The sequence below is a fragment of the Hirundo rustica genome, chromosome 9 (assembly GCF_015227805.2).
Source record: "Hirundo rustica isolate bHirRus1 chromosome 9, bHirRus1.pri.v3, whole genome shotgun sequence".
Lineage (NCBI taxonomy): Eukaryota > Metazoa > Chordata > Aves > Passeriformes > Hirundinidae > Hirundo > Hirundo rustica.
Genome location: NC_053458.1, coordinates 16460456 through 16488279, shown reverse-complemented (window position 1 = coordinate 16488279; position 27824 = coordinate 16460456). Strand labels below are relative to the sequence as shown.

The 27824-nt window shown below is 40.6% G+C and overlaps 1 protein-coding gene across 3 annotated transcripts in view; it reads left to right on the top strand.

Moving 5' to 3' along the window:
- TGFBR3 (transforming growth factor beta receptor 3) overlaps positions 1 to 27824 on the top strand; it is a 121966-nt gene that overhangs the window by 36347 nt on the left and 57795 nt on the right. For 2 of the 3 annotated variants that reach the window (XM_040072376.2, XM_040072377.2), the window contains exon 3: positions 16826 to 17010. In XM_040072376.2, coding sequence (XP_039928310.1) covers positions 16826 to 17010 — 185 coding nt within the window. Of the gene's footprint in view, positions 1 to 902; positions 1005 to 1101; positions 1247 to 16825; positions 17011 to 27824 lie in introns of those variants that run through there. The other variant, XM_040072379.2, reaches the window with a different exon arrangement.

Genomic DNA, 27824 nt, shown 5'->3' with positions numbered 1-27824 from the left:
GCACGCAGCCTTCCAAAATGATTCACCGTTTCCTTAAAAGATTCCAGTATCTCCGTGTTTTTGTTAGGAACAAAGAAACACAATGCTAATTATCACATCCAGGAAGAAAACACATTACTGGATTAGACCATATAATGAGATAATGAGCACAGTTGAATAGTGACCTTCAGCTCTTTGTATGGGTAATGCTCTTTAGACTTACTTTATTTTAATAGAGTGTATTATCCAAACCCAAAGTGTAAAAAGAAAGAAAGAAATCCTGTAGAACTTCCCAGTTTAGAAGGGGGAACGAAATATTGAAATGCTCACATAATCCCCAAATTACCTTTTAATTAAAAACTGGGTGAGTATAAACTGCATGTGAACTTGCAAATCATTTCTAATGTAGGAAAAAATGGTTATTTAATGTTGTACTGCTTATAGGTTTCTTTTGGAATGCTATTGTACCTAGGCACAAGAAGGGACCTGAAATTCAATTTTAGGTTGAAAGAATAACCCCTAAAAGACAAAAGTTTCTTGATTTGAAGGCTGCAGCATAGCTACAGGATGCCTACCAAGAAAGTCACTTTGTATTGAAAAGCTCACCACAAACACAGGTAGTATTTAATTACAGCAAGATTTTAAAAAAAATTATATTGTCACCTAAAAGTCTAGGTAGTTTTCTGGTGGTGATGCTCTTTCAGTCTTTCAAGACCAGTACTCCTGTTTTTATAAACTTTTTTGGTGCATATACTTCTTTTTCCCCCTGCACCTATAACTGGCTCCATGCGAGGCTTGCAGGGCTGGTTGTCACTGTGATTGCACTCTTGGTAGTATCTGATAAACAGATAACACTTGTGTGTTTACAAGCATGATGTGTTTTGTCTTCCTGCAACACGGACTTCTGCTGTGATGACCTAGCGACACACCTAGTGATAGATAGGACAAGCTTGGATGCTCTGTGAGTCAGAACAGATTGCAAAGGCCCAAGTGATGCAGCCACAAAGAGGTTATAATGAAAAGAGGTATGAAACAATGACTAATAAAAGTGTTCTTGTACACCCTGATGCGTATTTAAGATAGTGGGGTGAACCAGTAATTCTGCGGTCACTTTTCCTATAGACACTGAAGGAAGAAAGATGGGATTTGACTGAGAAAAGAAATGGGAAGCTGTGAAAAGGAGTAGAAGGCACAGGCTGTGAAGAAGAGGGAGGAAATAACGTAATTTCTGGCATCCAGTCTGTTGTCAAGTTCATGGTTACCACAGGTACATGGGAGAGGGCAGGAAGGAGGAGGCATAAGGACTTCCTCTGTACCTGTACGTGCCCTTGGCTGGTTTCAGCTGGAGGAGTCTCCTAGCCTGTGTGGAAAGGACTGGAGGGATGCAGTGCCTGGAAAAGAGCGCCCTAAGCCACTTCACTGATGATATTGAGCTGTGTGGTGTGGCTGACACACTGGAGGGAAGGGGTGCCATCCTGAGGGACCCCATCCTGACAGGATGGAGACGTCAGCAAGTCTAGAGGAGGCCATGTAGTCGATAACGGGACTAGAACACCTTCCCTCTGAAGGAAAGCTGAGAATGTTGGGACTATTCAGCCTGGAGAAGAGAAGGTTGCATGGAGTCCTGAGAGTATCTGAAGGGAGCCTACAAGAAAGTCAGAGACTTCATTAGGAAGACTTCATTTAGGGACTCTTCATTCAGGGAGCATAGTGACAGAACAAGAAGTAATGGGCTCAAACTGAAAGAGGAGAAGTTTAGATTGGATATATGGAAGATATTCTTTACTGTGTGGGTGGTGAGGCACTGGCACAGGTTGCCCAGAGAAGCTGTGGGTGCCTCATCCCTGGCAATTTTCAAGACCTGGTTGGATGAGGCTCTAAGCAACCTGGAGTAGTGGGAGATGTCTCTGCCTGTGCCAGGAGCATTGGAACTTTAAGGTCCCTTCCAGCCTAAATCATTGTATCATTCTGTGATTCCAAGAGGAGGGAGCATGTGCCCATTTTGCTGGAAATTGATACAAAATAATCTTTCTAGTCCCGATTCTCCTTATATAATTCTGAGATTTTAATTCCATTTAATTCTGTGACTCTGTTGTTTCCCATGTATGGCTGTTACTGTGTTTCAGGGCTGGACTACTGGGTTAAGGGGAGTGGAAGATCAGGCAGGGTATGGAGCATATGCTGTACTGTGGCACTCTGGCCAGGTGTTGCTTGATTACATGCTCCCACCATCAGCTTCTTCTCCATTAAGTGTGTTTTTTAATATGCCTTTAAAAAAAAAAAAAGGAAGATGTGAATAAACTTTAAGCGGTGTTTTTCACATAAAACATTCAAAGAGAACCTGCTGTGTTAGGTAAAAAGGGTTAATTTGAAGTCTCATTTAAAAGCCACCAAATTATTTGCCTAAGGATAAGCTCACTTTTTCAGCTGCTAAATTTCTTTTGCCCTATAAATTAGTGGTAATAATGTTAGCAGGTTATAGAAGGGGAAAATATAGCAATAGAGCCATGTTAGTGCAAACCATTTATCTTCAGTGCTAAGTTGCACTTTAAATGATAGTTTAGGAAACCGGGGCCAAGCATTTCAAAAGTCTCAGATCCTCAACTTCTTAAGAATATTCTGAATAATATTTGTGTCGATTTGTGCACATGGAATTTCTGGTTTAAGTAATCTTACTCTGAGATAAGTTCACTGTGATGGCAACACTGAGCTGTGGTGTAATGGCCTGTGGTCCAGTGCAAGGTGGGTTGGTTGTTTTTCACATGTCAGTAATAGAGTAATAGCTGAGTTTAATATGTAACATCACACTTTAAAAACAGGTTCTGTTTAGAGTGTGGTGTAAGCACAGAGCTTGTTAAAATTCAGGTATTGTTTTTGTTGCTTCTGGTCAGTCTTTTTGTGTAAATGTTCAAAATAGAGATTTCCGAGGCCACTTGATCTCTGTGCTTGTATTTCACTCATACTGTTGAATCAGCTTTATTGAGAGGGAAAATATCAATTTTTTCCAGTTTGGGGAGAACAAAACAAAGATGGTTTCTGCTTTTTATAGCTATGAGCCAAAAGTGTTTGACTTGAAAAGAAGATCTCTTTATTTGCTTGATTTGTCTGACTATTGACAGTTTTATAGAATTAGCAGCGAAAGATGAGAAAAAACATGCACTTGATGGGGACAGATATTGTGCCCAGCAAACAAACTTCTGGACAATACTGGTGAGAAGATGTTTGTTTATTTATTAAGCCTTTTTATGGTGAAAGACCCATAGATTTATCTGTTCATGATTAGATGGTTTCAGAACTGGTCGGAGTCAGAGGTGCTTTTTCTACTGTAGGAAACTTTCTCCTCCTTTGAGGCAACAAATATCAAGCCATCATGCACAATAAAACCCAATCATGGTAAGGAATTTAAATTACTTTTTGGTCACTCAGATTCTGTGCTGATGATTCAGTCTTCCTGGTCCCCAGCTCTGCGTAAGACGGATCTGATTGATCACATCTCTGTACTGGAGAGGCTGGTGTCTTTAAGACAGGTGCCTGGCAGCAAGTGGTCATTTTGGCATGACCTCAACTGTCAGTTGAGTAGAATGGATGCTGACATTGAAATACGTGCAGAAACAACATGCTTTAATCCTACTTTCTTCTACTTTTCGTACTTGGGTTTTCATCTGTATTTCATATTCAGTCTGTAAGTGTAGATGGCTTCTTGACTCAGTTTCCTCTTTTTCACTGTGTCTTCTTTTTCTGCCTGGAAGCTTCTTCTGACAGAATAATAGGAGTTTGGTTGTTTGTTCAGGATTTTCTGAGATCTATGAGCTTGGTTAGAGCTGCTGTTACTGATCTTGGGTAGTTTACAGATGTTTGGAAGTCCGGGACAAATGTCCATGTGCTGCATATGTGCAGGTGCTACATTGCTGCGTTAGAATGACAATACTGCTGCTTTTGAAGGAAAGGATTGGACATTGCAGATCAATTTTCAGGTCATTAGTGGTTTGGGGTTTTTTTGTTTGAGTTTTAATATTGACCTACATATCTGTAAATTTCTCCTTGGACATACTGTGATGTTTTAGCCAATCACCATGTTTCATTAGTTATGTAGGTGAGGCTCTGTGTGGTGTGGTAAGTTATTTCAGGTTTTTGACTAGAACAGTGATCTTGCAAAGTGAATGCATAGAGAAGTTGTTTGCAGAAGTTTTCAAGTTTGTAGCATCTTGTGTATATATAGTTTGTCCCATAAGAAGATGCTATAGCAGTAACCTGAGATGATGATAATCTGTAAACCAGACAGGATTTACTCAGAATCTGTTTAATCAGAACAGTAAACAAAACTTTTTGATTTTCTTTTCTTTTTTTCTTTTTTCCCCTAAATAGCATTTCTACCCTCACCCATCTACCCCATCCTGAAAGCTAGAAGCAAGTCTAACTTGGACCAAGAGCTGAACTGGTAAAAGCATTGTGTGGCCCCTTCAGTCTCCTTGAAAAATTATTCTGTCTGAATAAAAAGCATTATGTTAATTCAACGATGGTAAATAACTTAATGGTATCCAAAGGACTGTGCCATGAGGCCCTAAATATGTAAATAAATTGAAGTGACATTGTCTGCACTTAAACCAGTTTAGACTTCTACCACATCAGGTCTAATACTGCTGCATCTAGGGTGGCTCTTCATAGTACTGCTGTAAATGTAGTTTCCAGGAGTTTAACACAGGAAGTGGAGATGAGAAGGCAAGGGCAGTGCAGCAGTGCAATGTAGGTACCACTTAAAAAGGGGGTAGCTCTAGTTTTGAATTCCATATGAGGGGTTAAGAGTGGGCTTACAGGAACACTGATTAGGAAAGATATTTTAAGAGACTATGTGTCACGACTGCAGTGTCCTGTGATTGTAAATGGTGAGCCTAGTAGTGCTGAGGAAATTAAATTAAATTCCTTCAGGAAAAGCTTTTATGTTAAAAAACAACAGTCTCTTGCCTGGTCTTCAAAAGCAGAACAAATACCTTTATATGACGAAAGTGTGATTGATCTCACTTCCACTGAATGTTTTGTCAACATCTAGATGAGATAACTATGGAGAACATGTATGTATACGCATAAATATTTACACATAGACATATGTATATACATATGTGGTAGTGAGGTATTGCATGAAGTCTTCTGGTAATCAGAGCAGTTGTTGTGACTCCTCACTGTCATATTAGTGTTCTCCACCATGGAAATATTCATTCAAAGTGAAAATGCTTGAGGAGCTTTTGAAAGTGGTAGTTGGTGTCACTATTGTGCTTATCATGGGCTAAAAGGAAACTGCATCTGTGCAGTCAGCACATTTTCTAAACAGTATTATCTCTTTCTAGGAAGGTCTTTCCACGTTCAGTCAGTGAGGTTTTGAGAGCACAATCAAGTCTGAAGGCTCCCTGCTGCCCATACCAGGGGGGTGCAGGTTATTCCAGTGCCCTTGGTGGCAGCCAGCCTAGGTACTCCCCAAATTTTCCTTCCTGCTCTCAAATGCACTAAAGGCCAGCAGAAACCTGCTTAGTCTCTTTATTGCTGGGTTACTTTCCTGTCATGTTAGTGAGCTGAATCAGCTCCTGCAGAAGGCAGGTTTCATCAGCGTCAAAAGAGGCCTAAGATAGCTGGAAAATGTTGGTAGGAAGGAGAAGGGTGGAGTGAATGAGGTACCCTGGGTTTGGCTGTGGTTAGATGTTGGATGATTCATCCTGTCTCATAAACCTGCAATGTTAGGTTTTATTGTTTTTTCATTTCTGGTAGAAATAGCTGCGTATTTATAGTTCTGTCAAACCTGCCGTCCCAGACTTGTACACTTGGGTCCATCTCCATGCTGATGATGTGTCCCCCTGTCCATGTGAAGCTGAGCGCCGTGCCCTGGGTGCCAGGCACAGCATTTGTCACCTGCCAAACAGCCACCAGGGCCTGGGGGCCTGTCCTGCAGCTGGGCTGGTGCTTGTGAGCAAGCTTCAAATAATGCCCAGCCATGAAGTCACGGTGCCCACAACCGCCTTGGCTTGGGGCCTTCCTCAGCACTGGGACCAACATGGTGTTTCCTAGTCTTCTTCAGAACCTTGAAAAATTTTGAGCACAGAGTCTTTCCTAGTTAAAACCAAACTAGATAATAAATATTCAGAAGTCTGAAGAGAGAACCTGTGGAAGGGCATATTCCAGGACTGATTTCCTTGCTGAATCTACAGTAGAGGACAAGAAGCTGTTGGTTAACTGAGTGAAGGCTGTGGTACAGTACAGTAGTTTTTGCATTTTTTCTTTCTTTATTTTTTAAGTATCTCTTTTGTGCTTTTCAAGACAAGACTGAAGCTTTAAAGTGTTTTGTGGAGGCAAGTTTTGTTTTGCTTGAGCACTTGATAAGGATCTGTTTTCAAGGTTTGTTCAATGAGACAGTGATAGTGAACTCATCCTTAAAGGGTCAGTTACAGGAATTCAGCCTTCAACTGAACTTGTAATCTTGTTATTTTTAATTAGGAAAAAGCTGGCATGCTTTCAATTATGGAGCCATCTTTCCCCAAGTTTTTCTCCTTCCCTTTGACTTTTGCAGCTTCTGAGATCCCCATTGCATTTCATGGGGCTGAGGTAAGCGGTTGCCAACTGCTGCAGCTGAAAGCCTGAGTAACAGAGCCATGTTTCTTTATTTTGTGAAGGGTCCTCTCCACTGATGAGGATTTTCAATCCCTTTGCAGCTGAGGACTGGGAAAAGCAGCCCCAGCATGTCCTGGTCTGGCTGGCAGCGTGTGGATCACGTGTTTCAATGCTGCTGCTCTCGTTCCAGCACTGCGTCCAGCACCAGTGTTTATCAGATCTTCCTGACACACAGCACTGAGCAGATGTTCCCTTTTTTAGTATGGAGTGATGTTTCTGATGTGCAAACTGAGATTAGGAAGGGGAAGCCTTACAAAGTTTCATGCTTGAGTGAAGCACCTATATGTGTTTCTGACAGGCAGAACTAAGGGAAAGAAAAACGGAACCCCAAACCAAAGAGCCCTCTCCAGCTGCTTTTCACTGAGTGCCTGGTGTTGCAAGCAGAATCCACAATCTTCAGTACTGGCCCAAGATTAGAGGCAGTGACTGCTGGCCTGTTCTGATGGGCTAGTCACTAATGGCAAGGCTCCCATGCAGTCCTGGGCCCAGTGACAAAGTTAAAGCAGATGATAGCAGGAAGTTGCTGTTGAGCTGACAGCTGTGCCATCTGGTACTCGGCATTTGTGCGGCTGTCAAAAAGATATTTTGGAAAGGAAATTACCTCTCTCTAACTCTCCAGATGTGCATGCATCCATATGCACCAGCATCCAGAATTCATTGGTCCCTTTCTGAAGACCAAAATATGACTTGCTGGTAATTGAATTGACAGATAAAAGCAAGACATCTTATTGAAAGTAGAGCCATGGGTAGGCAGGTGTAGTGAATGCCAAGTGTTGATGAAGCTTAAGGGACTAGGTAGGAGTGGTTAAATGGCATTATAGGGGTTGGATAGGAAAGAAAACCAGCTATCAAGAAGGAAAAGAACTCCCAGAGGTGGTGGGAAAAAAAGGATAGGAACAGAACTCCTGTAATTTCAGTGTGTCTATGTGAAGAAAAGGAAGCAGCTTCGGCCATATAAAAAATCAAATAAAAGGAAAACTTTGGCTATGCCTTTACTTTGAAGCTTGGATAACCTATCAAAAATACTGCTAATGTTATGAATTAAAGGAAAATCTGATAATGGTTTGTAGAATTGTGTGATACTGTAATTGTTTAGGAATGTGTGTGAGGTGTCTAATAGACGCAGTAAAAGCATTTGGAAAACTTTCTAAATTGCAAGACTAGCTACCAACTCTGTGGTTGGGATGCCTCCTGAACTGGTAAACACAAGACACCTCTAAATCTCTCCTGATCTCATTGAGGCTGCTCTCATTAGTCCCCAGATAAGATATAAACTCTTTTCATTGCCTGGCAGTCCCCCTTGGACAAACAATATAACACTGTGTATTTTTGGGCAAAAGATGGCTGCATATGCAGTTCCAAATGAAGGTGAGTAGGGATCAAGCATGTGAGAGCTACTTGCAATTCTGAAAAACTGTCATGGGATATTTTTAATCATTATGATTTAAAAAGGAAGAAAAAAGAAAACAAAAACCAACCAACAAAATCCACCCATTCCAAAAAGCCTACCCTTGCCCCCCAGGCTAGTGTATGCATTCTGTTGTCTTACTGTTACCGTATGTTTTGGTTGCCCTCGTCTATACTATTGGTACTGCCTGAGATGGGATTCCAACACTTCCTGTGTTGGTTTGAAAATCATTAGAACTTGTATCAGCATTTTCAAGAATACCCATGAGTATGCCAAGAACTGAAGTATATATTTGCAATTTAAATAGGTATTTTTGCTGAGAGAGACTGAGAAGACTTGTTTCCTTAGATAAGCACAGATTGCTGAAGCTTACATGTGTGTTTTTGTGCATGCTCTTTGATAAATTCCTGTATGGCTGATTGTGAAAGTAGGTATGGTTCTCTCTCTTTACCTCCTGAAACTGATTTTATGAAATCTGGGATTTCCTTCTGTGTCATTTTTAATTTACCCAATTTTAGTAAATGCAGCAGTGTGGGTAGGATGGCTTGATGAGTTCCAATGCTGATTTATTCACAATACAATGCTTTTGAAACCTGTTTTAGAGCTTTTTGCTCTAAGCAGGCATTAAATTTTTATATATATATATTTTTTTTTTTTCCCCTTTTGGCCACAATACAGAGCTCTCATGTAAACCAAGCAGAATGCTTCCTGTTGTTTTCTGATAAAAAGTGCACTTCCATTCATTGTTTCCATGCAATTTCCTATCTTTCTGTGGTAAAGAGGGGTAAATCTGAGACAATTTATGGGCTACCTCTAGGGAAAATAGAATTTTACAGCATGAAGTTTGAATGTTTTTGGGAATAATGAGCAGGGAATGTTAGAAATAGTTTGTGTTTGTTAATTTCTTCCTCTTTTCACAATCACTTTGCTGAAGACAGCTTCATCCATTAGCAATGATGAAAATTGAATGCTAAATTTGCTTCTTCTGCTAAAGTGCAGTGATTCTTTGTGTTTTAGGTACTGCTTGTTATCTGAAAAATTTTCTTTCTTTTACAGACTTGATAAAATTTTGTAATTTGAGTCAGGCATGCCTGGGGGGCAGGGAAGCCCTCAGTCTAATATTGACCACTGTTTAAAAAAGAATGGATGCTTCACGAGACAGAAGATTTGTCCAAGAGAATCATCTGCCTTTGATTTTTAGATTAATTGCTTGAAACTTGGGGTTTTTTTCTGCTACTTGAGGATAACAAAGGGAGAAAGTCAACAACCCTTTTTGAAACACTGGTGGATCGCTTTGTTTTCAGTTCTTTGACACGGAAACCAGAAAATGTGCTTTCTGGATGTGTTTAAATGAAAGTCAATGCATACGTGTTGTTCTGTTTATGAGTATTAAAAAGATGCTCTTATGTTAGTGGAAATGTTTTCCAAATGCTGGCTTGGGAGAAGGAATGGGAAGAGACAGTAAGAACATGTGTGGATGAGTTTGCACATTCAAGCATGGAAAAATACTAGAGAGGAGTTCCTGTAAGCGGTGTTTTGCTGCAAGCCTCAAGAGAAGGTTGGGCTCTGACAGTTCTGGTCAGAAAGAAGTACAGCAGAGGTTACATAAAATGTAGCTCTGTGGTAGAGTACATCTGCTTTTGAAAGACTTCTTTGTTTTCCAGGTGCAGATGTTTGTTTTCTAATATTATGCCTCATGGGTAGCAATGTCTTGAGATTGTGCTCAGCGGATATGTTAAACCAAACAGGTTTTTTATTCATTGCCTTTTCTGTTTAATTAGCTTAATATGTGTATAAACAAGACACCTGGAGTTTCTTTTGTTAAACAAGATACTTAACTGATTGACATTGCCCATCTTTGCCTTGCTTGCTTAGGTATTGAAATAGAATTTTGCTGTGTAACAGATGGGCATGACTTTATAATTTGCAATTTTTCATGAATTGGATAGTTTAGGTTTAACTCGTAATTTCAAAGTAGCAGTACGTTACTACAGCAGTTCAGTTTTTTTGATAGTTAACCTTTCCAATTAAACTTATATCAGTTTTATGTCCTGATAAGGAAAAAAGATTAATAGAAGCTCATTTTTCAAAAAGTGAAAGAAGGAATTTATGCTTTAAAAATGTAATTTGCATTAAACAGGGATAAACCTTGTGCTTTTAGTGGTGGCTGGGAGCCATGGGAGTGGATGTTTTGCAACATATCCACCAGAGAGGCATAAAAAAATTACTTTGCTTAGAAAGAGAAGCCAGCATCAGGAGTTTGTACCAAGCATAACAGCAACCTAAAGAGGTATGGGGCATGTCATCTGAATGATTCCTAGTGGGCAGGCAGATAATGTTATGTAGGCTTTACTATGTATAACAGAAATGTCTAGAAAAACTGCAGCAAATAGAGGCTCAAAAGACATGGTAGATTAAGTGTAATCTAATGTGTTGAAATATCTGAATAGTTTGGTCCATACATGGAATAGGTCTGGGCAGAGTTGATAATAGTGGAATGGGAATTAATTGGGGGATAATGTTTGGGGATAGACAGCACATGGGGCAAGGGTTGAATTGCATGTAGCATTAGCACCAGATGTCAGTGTAAAGGTGAAGAATGTAGGTTAATGTGTAGTTCCAGAGAATTTTTCTTCTTCCTTGAAGAAAGGGGAAGGGTGCAGTGGAGGTTAGTGAGCTTGGTGCACTGGAATGGGAAACCTCTGAGTTTTTGCAAAAGCACATGTTTTTAGTTAGTACAGCTTGTATGTTTTACTCCTTCTACAACCAAATCTTGCCACCTGTACTGGATATTTCCTCAGGATGTATTTTTTTTTCTTCTCAATAGAAGTTTTATAGCTCATTGAAATCAAATAGGTAACTGTAAAGTCTGATGTCTTGGGTGTTTTGGTTGGTTGGATTGGCTTGTTTTTTTCAAAATAGCTAAAATTAGTTCATGAATCTTCTCCCTGCAATATTAAATGTCTCACCCTTGCCCCAGTGGTGATTCAGTCAAAAGTAGCTCAACCAGGAAAAAAAAAAAAAAAGCACTAGATGTGATAGTAAAAGAATTCCCAAAAAATTAAGCATCTCAAGGAAATGTGTAGATTTATACAAATATAAAAGGCTTTAGACAGTCATATGCTTTAGTCTTCCTCCTGGCCAGTATGATGATCCCTGCGTCTTTCTTATGGCAGTCACTCTTATTCAGAGAGGACAATCATGTAATCCAGGAGTAGACTTGGACAGCCCAGCTCCTTCTGGTTGCTGATCATCATGGAGGGTGCTTCTCCTATTCTTGAGAAGGAACACTGAGGTTTCCTCTGTGCTGTTGTCTCTCGACACAAAGCCCATGTATTATTTTCTACCATTTGATCTTGTCTTTTCAATCTCTCAAAGCTGCTTGCCAGAATGGACTGGACCTGAGCATTGATGTCTTGCTCAAGTGCTTGCTTAGAAGTATGAAGCTGGTTTTTTTTCATGGTCATCTGTACTAAAAACTTCTCTTCATATTAATAGTGGAAGTTGTCGATTATCCTCTACATTAAAATTATTGGGAATTTGGCTTTCCAGATGGGCTTCTGTGAAGGGGTGTGCAGGAAGGAATTTAGTATTTATTGTTAGAGAGCCACCCATACTGAATAAGTAGTAGTGACTAACATTTTCTTTGAGAGTGATAGGTGTCACTTCTGTCTGTAAATTCTTATTTGCCTCAACTCTTGTGTACATTTTTTGGGATAAATGCTTCCCTCAGTGAGAAACCCTTTGTGAGAAGAAGGTTGTGTAGGTGGTAACAATTGCTCCATGTAGAACATTGGCCCTTTGCCCATGCACTTGTATCTTTAGAAATGAGTGGTGAAGATTATGGAAAGAAGTTATTGCTGGGTCTTGCTCAAGTGCTCTGCAAATCTTTTTAGTTCAAGAGAAAATTATTTCCCCTCCCTGTTGTCATTCAAAAGTAGATTTGTTTCAACCATCATTGTCACTAGGAGATTTAAGAGAATGCCCTTAAATTAACCTTCTCTAAAAGAAATTTAGTGAAAGTCTGTCATTTGGGCACACTGAAATCTCTGCTTTAGTTAGCCTCCTCCACATCTTAATGTGCCTTTCAGCATAAAGTGATGAATTCTAGCAGGATCTGCAGTAATTTATATTACTTTGTACCCAATAGCATAGAGATCCCTTGTGTTCCTCGAGTCTGGATTCTGAGTTTTTTTTGGTTTTGTGTATAATGACTAGATTAGTGTTATTCCCTCATTCAAAAATCAATTACAATAAATCTGTCCTTCTGAGGAGTATTCTGTCCCATTGGTGTGGCTTGTACCCTCTGCTCTGGCATATGGGAATCATGCAAATGTGCTGTGGAGCCCCCAGCACAGATTCACGCCATTTGTGGTGGCTGCTCGTGCTTTTCAGCTGACAGCACTGCAGAAATCACCATGGAAATACAACAGAAAGTACATTACCTTTTACTATTTTAATAAAATGAGTCACAGTTCTGAGCTGGTCTTGGGTTGTTGTGTTATCCCCCTTAGTCTTACTCCCATTTCTGCTACCTTCTTACAATAGAACACGTGTTACTCATTAGTAGCATGGATGATATGGGAAACAAGAATGTTGAACTTGTATTGAATATGTTCCAGATGGACACAGCTACACAGTATCAAACAAGGTTGGGTCTGCACTGATTTCCTTTAAAATATTTATTGGAAGAGAAAAATAATTCAATACTCAACAATTCTCTAGAATTCTGAATTCACTAAATATTTGCAATAAACATTATATTGTAAAATACATACCTAATAATTGGTTCGTATGAAACTGCCTAACCTGCTTTGTATCCTCTAAAGGCATTAAGCAACTAAAATTTTATTGGGGTAGGAGCCAGGATTTGCTAACAAGATTTAAGTGGTTACATGCTCCAAAGTTAAACAAAAGCCCAAGGGTGGCTGTGTGTGCGCACTTAGATTCTCAGCAGAGAAGGCACTAAAGGCTTGTGACCACACTGGGCTGGATAAACTGGAAGATATATTTGAGCTTTTAAGTGCTTTGATGGGGATGGAGACGCAGGAGAATAACTGTACACATTTAGAGCTGATAAGGCAATCTTGATGTGTTAATTGGATGTTGATAATAATGAATTTTGGCAGGATGTTGGTGTCACTGATGCAGGTGATGTAGGAACAGGGCGTGAGGCTGGAGTGGGAAACTGGCAAAGCCTTATCCTGATGTTTGTGCAGAGCAGAGAAACAGTAAAGCCCAGTAGGATGAGGCTGTGGTTTTGTGTTGACTTTCAAATATAAGTAGGTGATGTGGAGGTGTTAAACAATCAGATTAGTAGTGTCCTAGGTAGGACTTGGTTGGTTTTCCCCGCCCCGAGTGGTAGATATGTATTTTGTAGGAAATAGCTGGCTTCTAGTCAGAGAAAAGTGGCAGGAAGGGAGACGAAGATGAAGAATCTGTGAGGGAGCCAAAAGTTGATAATTTGGATAGAGGACTGCTCTTACAGTTCCCACTGGAGTGACAGTGCCTTGTTGCAGCGTCCACATTTGAGTGTGACAGATCTGCAGGTGCAATAGGAAAGGCTGGAAAGAAATGTGGTTAATGGATGTTAAGTAAATCGCTCTAACATTGCTGTGGTGCACACAGTGTAAGAATAAAGCACAGCATAAATGCAGAGGAAGTGGCAGAAGGAGCTGCCTTGTGCCATTTACAGGCTGAGCATTCACTGGACTTGGTGATCTAGAAATAAGTTTTCCTGTCACTTGGCACTACCTCCAGGCCTGCCGGTGTACGTGGGCATGGCGCTGCAGCCAGGTTCGTGGTTGGGCAGATGTGTGAATATCAGCGCAGGAGGACTGTGGTTTGGTACTGCCAGCGCAAGAGAAATGGTGACTGTGAGAGTCTTGAGTTGCCTCACAGCACGCGTGGTCTGATTGCAGCGGAGCGTTCTCCAGATACTCCAGTCATTGGTTCAGATTTCTGGGGATATATCCCTTTCTCTTACAAGGCTGGTCTGGAAGCAGTTCTATCAAAGACAGTAATTCTCCCAAAACACTGGTTTCTTGGAGTGGCTTAGAGCAGCTCTGTGCACCCCTTCTGTCCAAAGAGAGCTGACAGAGGGGATGTGCCCCAGGCTGCTGGGGTGTGCGGGCAGATGCTGTGCAGCTGCACTGCTCTAGGAGTGGACCTACACCAGTAAGCTCTGCTCAGGACTGGCACAGCATGTGGGCTCGCTGCCAGCAGGGTGATGGGATTTCTGCTGGAGATCTGGCCCCTGTCCAGCTGGGGTGGAGTGCAGGAGAGCAGGCATGCCTTGTTCTGCCTGTCCCTGTGCAGATAAGCTCAGCTGCACATGGTTATCCAGGATGTGACCTTCTGCTCCCTCCGGGACTGTTTCCATCTTGCATGTTGGGCAGAACAGAGGGATTTCTTAATGTGCATTTGAGTTGCCAGCAAAGGAGGCAGTTACAGCCTGAACTAAAGTCACAATAGTCTTCCCCTTGTAGGATGTGAGGGGAAAATCCAGATGTCTTTTACTCTAATGTATTAAATTTGTTCAGAGTAAATACCAGAGGAAGGCTGTAGGGGAGGATTGCTAGATGTCCTGCATGGGAATAGGTGTTCACAAGGAAATCACAAGGGAGGTATTGGCTCTTTCTCCAGAGTCTTTGCTAAGTGCACATTTTTGTCAGCAACTCCCATTTCTGGTTTTGTTCAGTCTTGCACTTTGTTCTTTGTGGGCGAGTGTGTGTTATGATTGAAGCATCTTAACTATCAACTCCATTCTGGCCAATGAACAAATGTTCCTTTCTTTCCCAGGAAATGTTTGTGGAGTTTAGAGTACTGTTTTGTGCAGGTTGCATGGTCTGCTGTAGGACTTACACATCAGTGGCTGGGCTAATTGATTAGTAGGTTTTCTGATGTGCTCTTGTACATCAGGAAAATGTAGCCTTCTATACTGGTTGTGTTTGTTACAAATTCTAAATACTTCTTCAACTCTTACAAAGGGCAACTTTTTAATGGATTTTTTTTTTAAGCTGAGTATCATTGCCTGTCACATTTTGTATGCGTATTCTTTAAAAGGAGTTAAATAAAAACTAGAAAACCGCAAGTCCTCCAAACTGGTGGTCAGTGCTACTGCCAAGCTCCTCATTTAGGGAGAAGAAAGTTTGTTTATCCTCTGTACCCCAAGCACAGGCATGTGTAATTTATGCCATGAGCATTGCCTTTACAAATATTCTTTCTCGGTGGGAGCTCATAGGATATGCACTATGCACTGGTGGGTTTCAGGAATGGCCCCTTTGTGGCCCAAAGCACTGCAGAAATCTCCCTGTGCTCAAGGGCTTTGTGTTTTCCAGATAGCCTGGTTTAAGACAGACTCTGATTTTAAAGTAAATGGCCAACTGCAAACTGTATTTTGAAAGAAGAGTTGTATTAACCAGCAAAGTGTAGGTCAGTGCTAATATAATTAAACATAAATGTACACCAGTGTCAGATGATCTCTAGTGCTACAGTAGCTGGCTTTAGACTTGACAAAACCTGATAGAGCTCTTCCATTTAATCAGTTGAGGATTTTCTTTATTTTGAATTTTTTTCAAAGGAAGCATTTTACTTCAGTTGCAGATGTGCACCATCTGGAAAAAAAAAGCTATGCTTCTACCTTGTATTTCTCTTTTATGCCTGGCAGCCTCTGAACTGACTGGTTCATGTGAGTCTAATTCTCATCTGAGTGCCTTTGGTGCAAATTAGGGGTTAAATCAATTATGTTCTCCTGTGACCTTCTGCATCAAAAACATACATGTTACTGTCAGGGGTGGGCTTGAGCCGTGTTGGAAAAGCAGGGTTGCTTTTCATAAATATTTGTCTTGATTTAGTTTCCTGGGATATAGTTTAAATATAAACTGCTTTGTATGCTTCAGCCTCTGTGCTATCTTGCTCTATCACATCACACGGTCTCACGTACTATATAAGAGTATGGCACTACATCATGCTGTGGTGATTATTTGAAAGGGCGTACACTCTGTTTTGGACTAGATAACTGTTATCAGTGCAGATAATTGCTGTCAGACACAAAATACTCAGTAAACAAACATTTCATTTTATCATGTGACAGATGCCTGCTGTTTTGTACAATGTATTTGAATGATGTTCACTATAAATCAGCAGTGCTTCAAAAACAACAAATCCAACTCGCCCAAATCCTTCCTGACATAATTACCTTTCTGGTAGATACCAACTTTTCATTGTTACATACACGATTGCATTTACAGTGTTTGCAGATAACGGTGTTTGACATAAACATCTAAAACAAACCAATTCTCCTGACTGCTATCACTGGTGGTGGTGTGGGTTTCTTTTTGTTGTTTTGTTTTGGTTTTGTTTGTTTGTTTTTTGTTTTACTTTTTTTGGGAGGGGGCATGATTTTGGGGTTGTTGATTGGTTGGCTTTGGTTGAGGTTTTTTTGGTTGTTTTGTTTGCTGGGGCTTTTTTTAATGGGGTTTTCTTTTACTTTTTTTTTCCTCTCTGTTTTACTCCCTGGTAAAAAAAAAGAATACCTTCAGTTTTGGAATTCATACTTGAAAATTTAGAGTTTCAGAGAGAAATGAGCCAACGAGTTAGCATATTCAGGACAACTGAGAAGAGCAAAGGGAATAAAAGTCCTAATTTTGTGGAGAATAAGCACAAAGCTTCTTGTGTTCCTATGAATTTTCTGAACAAAAGGACGATCATTGTTTGACAAGTATAAATGATGTATTGCTTTTTTTTTCTCCCAGTGATGTGTGTCTGTGTCTTTCTCTGCAGGTCCTGTGCCTCAGAGGGAATGTGTCTTATCGCCTGTTAACAATTCGCACCCAGTCCATGCCTTATTGGAAAGCTTTACCGTCTTATCTGGCTGTGCAAGCCGGGGCACGACGAGCCTGCCCCAAGAGGTGCACGTCCTCAATCTCAGAAACCCCAAGGAGGGTCTTGGCCATCATGAAAGAGAGGTAATGGGGAAATTACTTTTTCTCCAGATCCCTGGTGATAAGTATGTCTGCAAATGGGATTATTATACGTTAATTTGCTGCATAAAGTTATTTCTGAATTGTCACTAAAGTGCCACAAAGAACCACATACAATTTGCATGGAGACTGTCCACCTATGCTTTGCATGTCATATGAATAAACTGCTTCCATACCTAGCCACCATCTTCATTATCTTTTACCACCACAAAGTGTGCTTAGAAAAGGTAGGGGGTGGGCAAAGGAAATAAGAAACAGATTTCAATCTCCAACAGGCCTTTGCATAATTGGCTGTCTTCAAAAGCAGATAGTTTACCTAAATGTGTTGTAAATTAACATGAATACTTTTGGATCCCTGCCATGACCACTATAAACAAATATTGAAGTTCAGATTCTTTTACCAGTGTAATACAGCCTTAGTGCTTCGCTGAGGGGGGACTGCTGTACAGAAAGCAAGTGTTGCTGACTGTGGTAGTCCAATTACTTATGTGTGCTGCACTTGGAGGGACTGGCAAAAAGTTTAGTTGTTCTGAAAGCAACAGTAGAATAAATTTTTTTTGATGTCAAGTTGTGCCATGCTGTTGTTTACTCTCAAAACACATCAAAACAGAGTGCCAAAGTGCAAAGAAAACATTGCGTGCCATGATAGCTGAACCTTTTAGTTCATGTTCTTACAGTATTACACACACAAATCTTTAGTACTGTGTCCTGTGAGAGCAACATGTGTGTACACAATTAGAAGGTTTGTAATGAGAGAACAAAGGTGATGATCTAACAGGGAGAAGCTTAGGAAAAGCGGGTCTAAATCTGTGCTGAAAGAACCTTCAAGTGGAGTTTTTTATAGTGATTAACATAAAAGCAGATTCTCTTGGTCAGAATCAGTCTTTCCACTGACTCCAGTATGAGCCTTGTGGGGTTTGTGATGACTTCAAACTGTATTGTATGCATCCATGAAACTTCAGCTGTTGTGTTTGTTTTCCATATATATTATGTCTTAAATGTCTAGTTTATGAGGAGAAAAATTATTAGTAGGTTTTTTCAGTAGATGTCTCATTGGCTTCCATTAATCAAAATTGTCAGATCTTCTACTGTCATGAAAAGAATAGAAAAGTTATGCTTTTTTGGTGGGACTGTGAACAAGGAACATATATTTTTATATTTGGTGGTGGTGTGGGTGTTTGCTTTAGGATTTTGCTTTGATTTGGTGTTTTTTAAGCCTTTCTTAGTATACTGGGCACTGGGTTATCAGCCTGGTAAGTCCACTGTCAATGACTGAAGAAAGTGTAGGTATGATCAGTTCTCTAGACATGAAGACCAAATTGTAGGGCTTTTTGGTTTTTCTTTGGGTTTTGTGGGTTGTTTCCTTAGGGGAGAAGGGGTTGGTTGGGGTTGTTCATTGGTTGGCTTGGGTTTCTTGAGCATAGTTTCCGATGAGAACTAAATAGCTGTATGTGATTCTGCTATAGATTTTTTCAGTGCTTCTCTCATCTCCCAGGAAACTTTAAATCCATTGCTAAGTCATTAGGCAAATTTGGTATGAGTAGATCTCACAAGGCAATCACAAGTTTTATTGAAAGCAGCCCAGAAGAGTGCCTGTGGGGACGTGATACTGGGGGAACTTGTAACTTCTTGGTTACTAAAGGGTGCTCAGGGCTGGGATGAAACGGGCTGCAGCCGGAGCTTGTACCTCCCGAGAGAGCAGCATGACTCAAGTGCTGAGTGCACATTTGCATAAGCCCAAAATTTCCCTCTGGGCCGGTGCCGCTGGCATAACGCGGCGCTTGGTGCGGTTGTGCGCGCGCAACGTGGGCGAGTCACGCTGCACGAGGATGCAGGCTGTGCCCCCACCGCCTGACCAGCGGGACACTGGTGGAATGAAATACTTGGCTTTGAGTAAAAATACTTGCTGTCTAGCAGAAAGAGGCTGCTTGTGCCTTGTCTAACGTGCTGATGTTAGGAGAGCAGTTTGCCCTAAGCTGTCTTGTCTGTGTGCTTTGGGGGTACACTGAAGTGCAGGGCACTGAATAGATTTCAGCATTTGGAACCCTTGGCCTCCTTTTCCCATTTCCTGAGCAATTTCCAGTCACAGACCTTGGAGATGGCTGCTCTAAAAATGCACAGGAAGCTGGAGCAAGGTTTGCTGGCAGCAGTGTTCAGCAAAAGAGTGTAAACAACTTGGAAAGATCAGTTTTTACTTATAGGATCAGACTCAGAGAACAAAGCAGAGCAAATGTTATCTTTTCCATTATTGTAGAAACCGACTCCAAGTGCTCCTTTGTCTAAAAGTAGAACGTACCCATCACCTTAAGCTTGATTTACCAGCTGAGGTATTTCCTGTTGCCTGTGAATGCCGATAGCAAAGGTAGAGGTCTGTTTGTCATGTAGTATTTCCAGTAGACTCCAGAATAAAACCAGTGGTTTTGTTTGACAGCGCATTACTTAGATTTAGCAACATCGAAAGCGAGTTTAAAATGAATCATGTATTTGTTCAGAGGCTGGGTGAAGTTCTGATAATATGGAATGCAAGATCTGAAAATTTAAGTGAAGGCTTGCTTTGGGGGAGGAGGTTGGGTAGTTTTGTTTTTAACCTGCGCTGTGCTAGAACGCTGCTAAATTACACATTCCTTACTTGCTGGGAGAAGTGTAAACTTCCCCTAGCAAATTCCCTGGAGGGTTCATGCATTAAACATACTTGTGCAGTTATCATGGTTCTCATAAATATGCAACATGTGTGTATGCATTAATTTAACTCACTTTGACACTTGTGTAGAATATACAGACAACAAGAATTCGTGAATTTAAACATAAGAGGGGTGGCTGATGAGAGGGAGGGCATGGCAGGCGTACGTGTTCCTCCCGTGACACAGACAGGCTTTTCAGATTGGGTTTTCTTCCCTATAAACTGGAGGAAAGAAGACAAAAGACAGACTGGAAATGTATAGGATTAAGTATTCTGAACAGTCTTTGCGAAACTGAATTGGTAGTTTACCATTTCCATGTTAAGGCAGAGTGATCTGGTAAATATAATATCATATAGTGAAATTCTGTTACCACATTTATAATCTTCAAGGAATTTGTTTGTATTTTACTTCATTAATCCACTGGGGTGAAATCTTGTATGTTGAGACTGGGAATGTCTTCTTTCTTCAAGTAAGAACCCCCAAAGTTCCAATCTTTTTCAAGTATTTCTTAGAAATGTCCTTTATCACTCTTCATATTTGGCCATGCTTTATCATAGGAAATAGAATACGGGTGCATGTAATAGCCTCAAGTGTTTATATTGAACTTGGCAAGAAAAATGCAAGCCTTTTTTGTTTGTTTTATTTGATCAAATATTCCTGGGGAAGTGAGTGCGTGTGTGCATTTCTGTACTGATCTGGGTCTCAGCTGAATGCCAGGAACTACTGAACTCTTACAATAACTTTCTCTTTGGCTTTGGGTATCTTCACTGCTTCAGTTTCTCAGTTTTTAGAAGGGAGATAGTTGCTTCCTTGTGGAGCTGTTTGTTCTGAGGAAGAGTTATTGCTTGCTGAGTCACTTGGAAACTAGAAATTTGCACCAGAAAAATGTGTATAGAAGAGCATAAAAATTATTTTAAGGTGGAAATTATTCTTTAGGTATATTATCAAGTCCTAAATTAATGGAGGATTCTTTCCTTATGCCTGTTGGTTGAATTTCCCTGAGCTGCTTTGAGCACGCAATTGAAATAGTTAAAGGGAGAGAGGAGGGGCATATAAAATTAATCTCATGTGAATACTTAGGATTGAATGCATATGAATACATGGAATCAGAGTTCCTGGCAGTGGATTCACTATTGTTTTCATTGACATCCTCATCCTCAAAAACTTTTAAGATGTTATGCCTGATACAGATGTTTAACATGTGTTATATGAGACGAAGGCAGGAAAACTAAGGGCTTGTCTTTAGTTTTATAATTTTGAGTAACAGTGCTGAGGCTGTTATAATTCGACAGACCTTTTCCCTCACTGTTTAATCAGTGCTACTTGGCAAAAAGTTAATAGTAACAACTTCAAAAATTTCTTTTGAGAGTAAAAATAATATTAAGATGGTTGTTAGCCTCTGGAATAGGCTAATTATAATAGGCTGATATTCTGAATTCATGATAATTTTTCTGTGTCACAGTGGTTTTGGTTTTTAGGACTTTGAAGATCTGGGTGATGAAGGTGGTGAAAACTTAGTTCATTTTGCCTATTATGCTGCATATTTACTGGATTTCCCAGTGTGTTTGTTTTAACTTGGTTTCAGAAGTTTAGTACTACAACAGCCTTACCCAAGGCTACGTCAAGGAAAAATGTTTTGTTTCATGCTCAGGCATCCAGAGATACAGAAACAGCCTTGAGATTCAGCTCAGATAAAGGGGCCACTTTCTGGGCGTATTGAAAACATACTGACCTGCAGCACCAGAGCCATGGTCAGAGGGGCCTGGAGGTCATGTGCTGACAGCACACAGGAAGGGAATTCAAGGTTTGTTACTTGACAGCTGGAGTTCGTGAGGGTTTTGTTACCTATTCATTTGTTTGAAGAGGTACACAATGCTGCACGTGCGTGTATTTAGTACTTCTGGTAGGTCAAAGGCCTTTGCTTTGAAGAAAAATAGTTGTTGCTTTAGAAGAAGCAGCTTAGAGAGATAAAACAAAGCACTGTGCCTCTGCCAAGGCACAGACCAAATCTGAACTTTGCAAGAGTATTTTCATTTTTTTGCCTCTTCAATTTTGTGGCCACCTTAGTTTGGCAGCAGTAGTGGATGTCTAGCTGTAGCAGCAGACCTGCATGTTTCCATGCAAGTATGCTTGGGGGTTTTGAACTTTCAGCCTCTTCAGCTGGTCAGCTCTCCTGTTATGCTGAGCCCATCAATGTCAACCTGATCACTTCACCCATTACTTCTTGTTCCTTGATGTGTGGTTCATGAAGTTGTGCAGAGGAAACATAATCAGTTATCGTGGGTATATGGAATAACGATGGAAAATGACCTGCAAGCCTCTCTGTCAAATTTGAGGTTGATTACTGCTTTCTATTGTGATCATTTTGCGTAGTGTTTTGTCAGGGAAGGGTGCCACACAAGAAGAATGGGAAATCCAGATGAATTACCATTTCCACCAGTGCTCTGTGCCAGTGAGGTCTCAGAGTCAAGCTGAGTGATGCTGTGGCAAATGTATTCTGGGAACACCCCATATTTGTTGCATGGGAAGCAGGAGTTCCTCATCACATGCATCTTTGATCCTGGGTAATTTCCAAAGCTTGCCCACAGCTTGTGGTAACTCCACTGGCTCACCAGGGTGGTTTAGCAGGCTTCTTTTACTCCCTTTATGCACAGCCATGCACAAGAGCCCAGCTGGAGTACTGGACTGAATCAGAAAAAAAGTGTGATAGACCCTAAAGCTGTAAAAATAGCAGCAGCATGTGCCACAGAAATAGTAATCATTCAGTGTTTGTCTCAGATAACTCCATGTGTGCTGCAACTGATACATTAAAATGACATTGATGTCTTAATTGCCTTCATGATGAACGTAGCATTGCCATATTTTAAGAAGTGGAGTTTGCTTGTTTGAAAGCCTTTACAATGCTGTTTCCCCTCCTCTCTTTGTTAGCCCTTTGAGGCATCTATGCTTGCGTAAAATCCCACTTTTTTTAATGTGGCTTTTTCGTCTTGTTTGTCTGGGCTGCAGTCTTTGCGCGTTGTTTTTAGCCAGCTCAGGATTTGCTGGTCGTTGGATTTGGCAGTCCTTTCAAGTTCTGCCCACCAGAACTTCCAGAGGAAGTCCTGTGTTGGCCAGAGGAGCCTATTTGTAGGGAGCCTTGTGTCCTGCCGGAGCGTGGCTTGACGCGTGTCTGCCCTTAAAGAGGCAGCAGTGACATCTCATGACTTGGAAAGTGCTGTGCAAACCCTCGGTGTTTTCCGTTTTTAGAAACGGGGCTGTTTGCTGTGTGCAGAAAGTGAGCCCTGCTCTCAGTTGAGAGAGAGCTGTGTGGAGCGCTGTCTGAAGCCGTGCCAGGGCCTACCACAGAACGCTAGTGGGCTCAGAAGGAAAAATGTCAATATGAGTTTTCTGACTGCTCACAGTTTTTGGTTTTGCTGACTGCTGCTTAAAATGTTGTGTTGGAAGCTGTAAACTGGACTTGCTTTCCTCTGATGCTGCAGGTACTGATGTGCTCTTGCATGGTTGTAGAGAGGGCTACAGGAGAGCTGCTGCTGCTGTTTACTGGATGGACTCTTCCTGTCTCTCTGGCTTGTTGTAAACGTGCTGTGCACGTGGGCTCATGTGTTTCTTTCAGGCAGATATGTTTTGATTTTTTGATTGTAGACTGTGATTTGTGTTCATGGTCTCCAGTTTCCTCAAAGCTTTTCACATGTCTTTATAAATTACTGCTTTGTCTGTAATTACTTTCTCCAAGAAAAGATAATTAAGGAAGTGATGACATTTCCAGGAATCCACTTATATCACAAACCCCATGGTCAAGTTCCAGTCTAGCTTTGGGTTCATGTGTGTGTGAGGTGTTGGAGCAACATTTGTCATGAGTGGTCATATTTATGTTGTTCGCTAGAGTGTCTGATTGAACCAAAAGCTGGAATTAATGAAGTTGTTCTTCTTCAGCCTCCCAGTGCAGGAGAAAAATTCCAACATTAGTTGTGTGGAGCTTGCCGTGCCTGACAGCCATGCTCCTGTATCAGCTGGAAAAGTAAAACCATGCTGTGGCAAGATAGAACAACAAATGTTTTAACGGGTTGGTTGTTTTTATGTCCATCTTGCTTTTGATAACACTTTGATAACACTCAAGTTTGTGTTTCTCTAGAAGAGTCTCTTATTTTCCCTGTGAAACGTAAGCAGAGCACTTACACAGTAGGACAACTTGTTATTTAAAGAAGATGCAAAAATAGCAGCACCATGAGGTACAAATATCTGAAACTTAATTTGCTTGAAAAAGTTTGAAGGAAATATAGGTAACTCATAGCCAATACTGTCTCTTTAACGATTGCTGTGGCAATTTATAATAAAGAAATATTTTTTTTTATTATGATTGGACATCATGTCATATGTAATAAATGTGGAGGCAGTAGTTAGTGTGTCTAGAAGAGAGGCAGTATTTGGCTATGACTCAAATGTCATCAGTGAGGGAAAAGTATTAAGAACTGTCACCATTCTGGAGATAACCAATGTTCTCTTACCCTGAAGACTGTTTGAGGTCTGGCTCACTCTTCTGCCATCTCTCAAGGAGGCAGTGTTCATGTCCTGCATGAACATGGTGTGCTAGTGCATGTGAATATGTACGTGGGGCTCTGGGGCCTCTTGGGAAAGGTGACTCTGGCTTTGCAGAGAACTACAGCAGCCCTTGCTTTGTAGGTGTATCATCAGTGTAGGCTGTTGGAATGTGCCTTCCTTCCTCCACTAACAGGGTTTCAAGTGATACCTGCAATGAAGTAAATTGAACAGTGAAAATGCACCTGGAAGCTACATGGAAAAATACTGCCTGCAAGGAGCAGCAATTAGTTCTTACTTACCTGGAAAGCAAGCCAGTATTTTCTCCAGTCAATCTCTTTTCAAGCCACAATCAGTGAGACAGTACAGATATGATGTGCATAAAATGGCATCATTGTGCAAGAAAATACTTGATAGCATCACAAATTTCTTCTGTAGGCCTTTGTCAGATTTTATGGTATTGATTCTGCAATTATATAGAGATCTGAGTAGTCTTACTTATATGGCTAAGGCCTGATTAAATCGAAAATCTGGTTCCTTAGGGGTTTTGGTGTTGTTTTTTTTTCCTGTGTAGTTAGTGTCATAAAATCATTGTTTGAAATATTCTTCAAATACTGCTTTGTTTGTACAGAGATTAAAAGTTCTGATTATTTTTAAGCTTGAAAATAATAAAAAAGAGGGAAAATTGAAGACCCACCCCAAGGGAGTAGAGACACTATATTTTGGTAACAATTACTTTTAATCTTCTGAAAGCAGTTTCCTTTGTCTTTAATTTCTATTACTGTTTGTGAGCATATGTAGCACAGACACATATTTGCACCAGCTCTGATTTGGGCTGGTGAGTTACTGACAATAAAGTAAATAAAACTGTTTCCTAAATCTGGAGCTGCTGCTAGGTTTTCTGGTTTTTGTGAGTCATGCACACGTGCTGTTCCTTACTCTGGCTTGGAAAGCAAGAATTTAGTTTTGCATGTCCAGTGAAGATGTGAACGCTTCATTTTACACTTTCTATGTGACAGTTCCTCTTTAAGAGACACCTGTAGAATGATGTTTCTTTTTTCCAGTCATCTGGGTCTACCTGTTGTCTAGCTGCAAACCCTGAGGACCAAAAGTTGTGTATGTGGAGGCTTTCAAATGGCATAACCCTTTGCCCTGCAGTCATTCTGTCATCTTTTTCATGGCTTTTTTTGTAGTATTCACTTGCTTTCTTAAGCCCTATTATCTCAACCTCCATCCCTTCCCCACCTGCAGCTTTTGAAAGTGGAAAGTATGATGTTAAACCATGAAGGATTTACCCTGCGATCTGGAATTCTGTATTCAGATTGCAGTTGTGCTGTGATGTTCTTTAGACCCTGTGCTGTGTTACATCTGCACGGTGTTTTGCAGTTGAGATGAACTACGAACCTGCTGTGTCATCTCTACCCTCAGAGCTGGTGGAGATGAGATAGTGCTGATGCTGTCTCTGGATATGCACAGCAGTTGGTGGTGATATCCTACTGAGCCTGGACTAACCAGACCTGTTGGAAGGAAAGATGTATCCATACTTTAGTGATATACTAGTCCAGTTCAGTCATTTCTGTCCGGGTGGCTTGCACCTATCTAACTTGCTGAAAATACAGGCAGTAGAAACTTGTGTTTACCTGAAATAGCCTGTGTAGATTTGTTTGGAAGGCCCCAAATGCATTTAAGGAAGATGGTCCTGGCATAAATTTGTCATATGCCTTCTATCTCTCAGTTTAAGGATCTTTTCCTTTGGGACAGGAGCTGCTTTTTAGTATGCACTCATATATACTCTGACATACTTAATCCACTCCACACCCATTTTTTTCTGTTCAGGGCACTGGGTACCCTGTTACACAGCTACCTGGTAATAGTTTAGGGGTTGGAAAAGGGAAAGCAAATTAATATTTGCAGCTCAGAAAACTTAGATCTGCAATATATGTACACATAAGTGTGGAATAGAAAATTATCTGGAAATCTGTTTCATTTCTGCATGAGTCTTCTACCTTAATAATTAAAGTAAAACTTAGTGTGATGATACCATTTTTTGAATAGGCTGCAAGCAACAGTAGAGAAGATACTGTGCTTGTGGTGTACAGGGACCGATCCTCTGCCCTTAAATAGATCTAAAACCAGCAAGGAATTTTCCCACAAAATGTGTAAAAGGAAGACTGTCCCCTCAGGATTCATTATATGCCCTGTGAATGGTATTGACATCTAGTGATTTATGCAAAGCTGAGTGAAGCATTGTGTTTTTAGGACTCGCGTGCTGGGAAGCTTGGCTGATCTGCAGAAGGGCAGATGGCACAAATGGTTTCACTTAATCCTTGGGAGCCTGAGCATCTCATTCAGGTCACAGACAGAATGGGCAAAGGGGTCCCAGCTTTGCGCTGATGGGCATCAGTCCTCCATTGACCGGACCATGGGGCTGGTCACTGTGGGCAGCCCTTGCTCTGCAGGTGACCAAAGTGGGGATTAGCATGTGGAAGTTACATTTGGTTGGCAAAGCTGAGCAGAATTGCTTGTGCAGAGATTGCTTTCTTTGCTGAAGCCAGAAGTTTTGAAAAATCTATTTTTAAGAGAATTCTGGTTCTCAAAGCTATGTAATGCAGAACACATTGAGTGAAAATTGAATTGAGATAGATATGCACAGGGAAAGCTGGATTTTGTTTAATTCAGGTAAATGAAGCTAACCTATAGGCAGTGTGTGTATGGTATTTATATAGAATTTATCAGTAAACTCTTTGGCTTATACTTTCAAGATGATTGTCACACAACTGTCTCAGTATGACTTAGAGTAATACAGTTATTGCCCTTTATATTCTCTCCTTATACAAACACTCAATATTTTTTACTCGTATTATTTTTCACTGTGAAAGTAATGCCCCTTTCTATTGCAAATAGGACTTCAATAACTGTCCTGCTTATTTGCCAAGTTATTTGTATCAGGAATAGCTTTTATTACCTAGGTATTTGCATAAATTACTAGCATTTGGCTGCTCCAGCTTAGAATAGCAACATAAGAACACCAGAAATTAATTTGCTGTGTTTTTGACTGAAAGTAAATTATGTGACTAAGCTGTGGGCAGAAATAGTCTAACATTTTTATGACAGTAGAAGCATTATTTTGTAATGTCTGCTTGTGTCAGAGTTTTCTGATGTTATGTGAGCTGTGGTGCTTTCTGAGCAGGCACTGCATTTTCAGTAAACTTACCAGCATGGTTGCCTACTCTTACACTTTTGAGGAGAAAGTATCACTGGTGCAGGAACCCACCATTTATGAACCAGACTCAGGCAACTCTGCTGCCAGGAACAGAGCAGTGTGTTTAATGTCATACATACCATTTGTAATCATCTGGCACATGATGTCTTTGATAACGTTACAGTACTAAATTTTACTTGTAATTTGCTTTTTTTAGTCACTTGTGTGGAGCAGCTGAATTACAAACCACATGAGGAGATCTAAATGTGCTGCAATCCCATCCTATTATGCAGACCCTCAGCTTGGTCATTTAATACTGGGGCAAGAAATGTCCCAGAGCTTACACTGGAGGTAGAACTACAGATCATTTTTGAGTATGC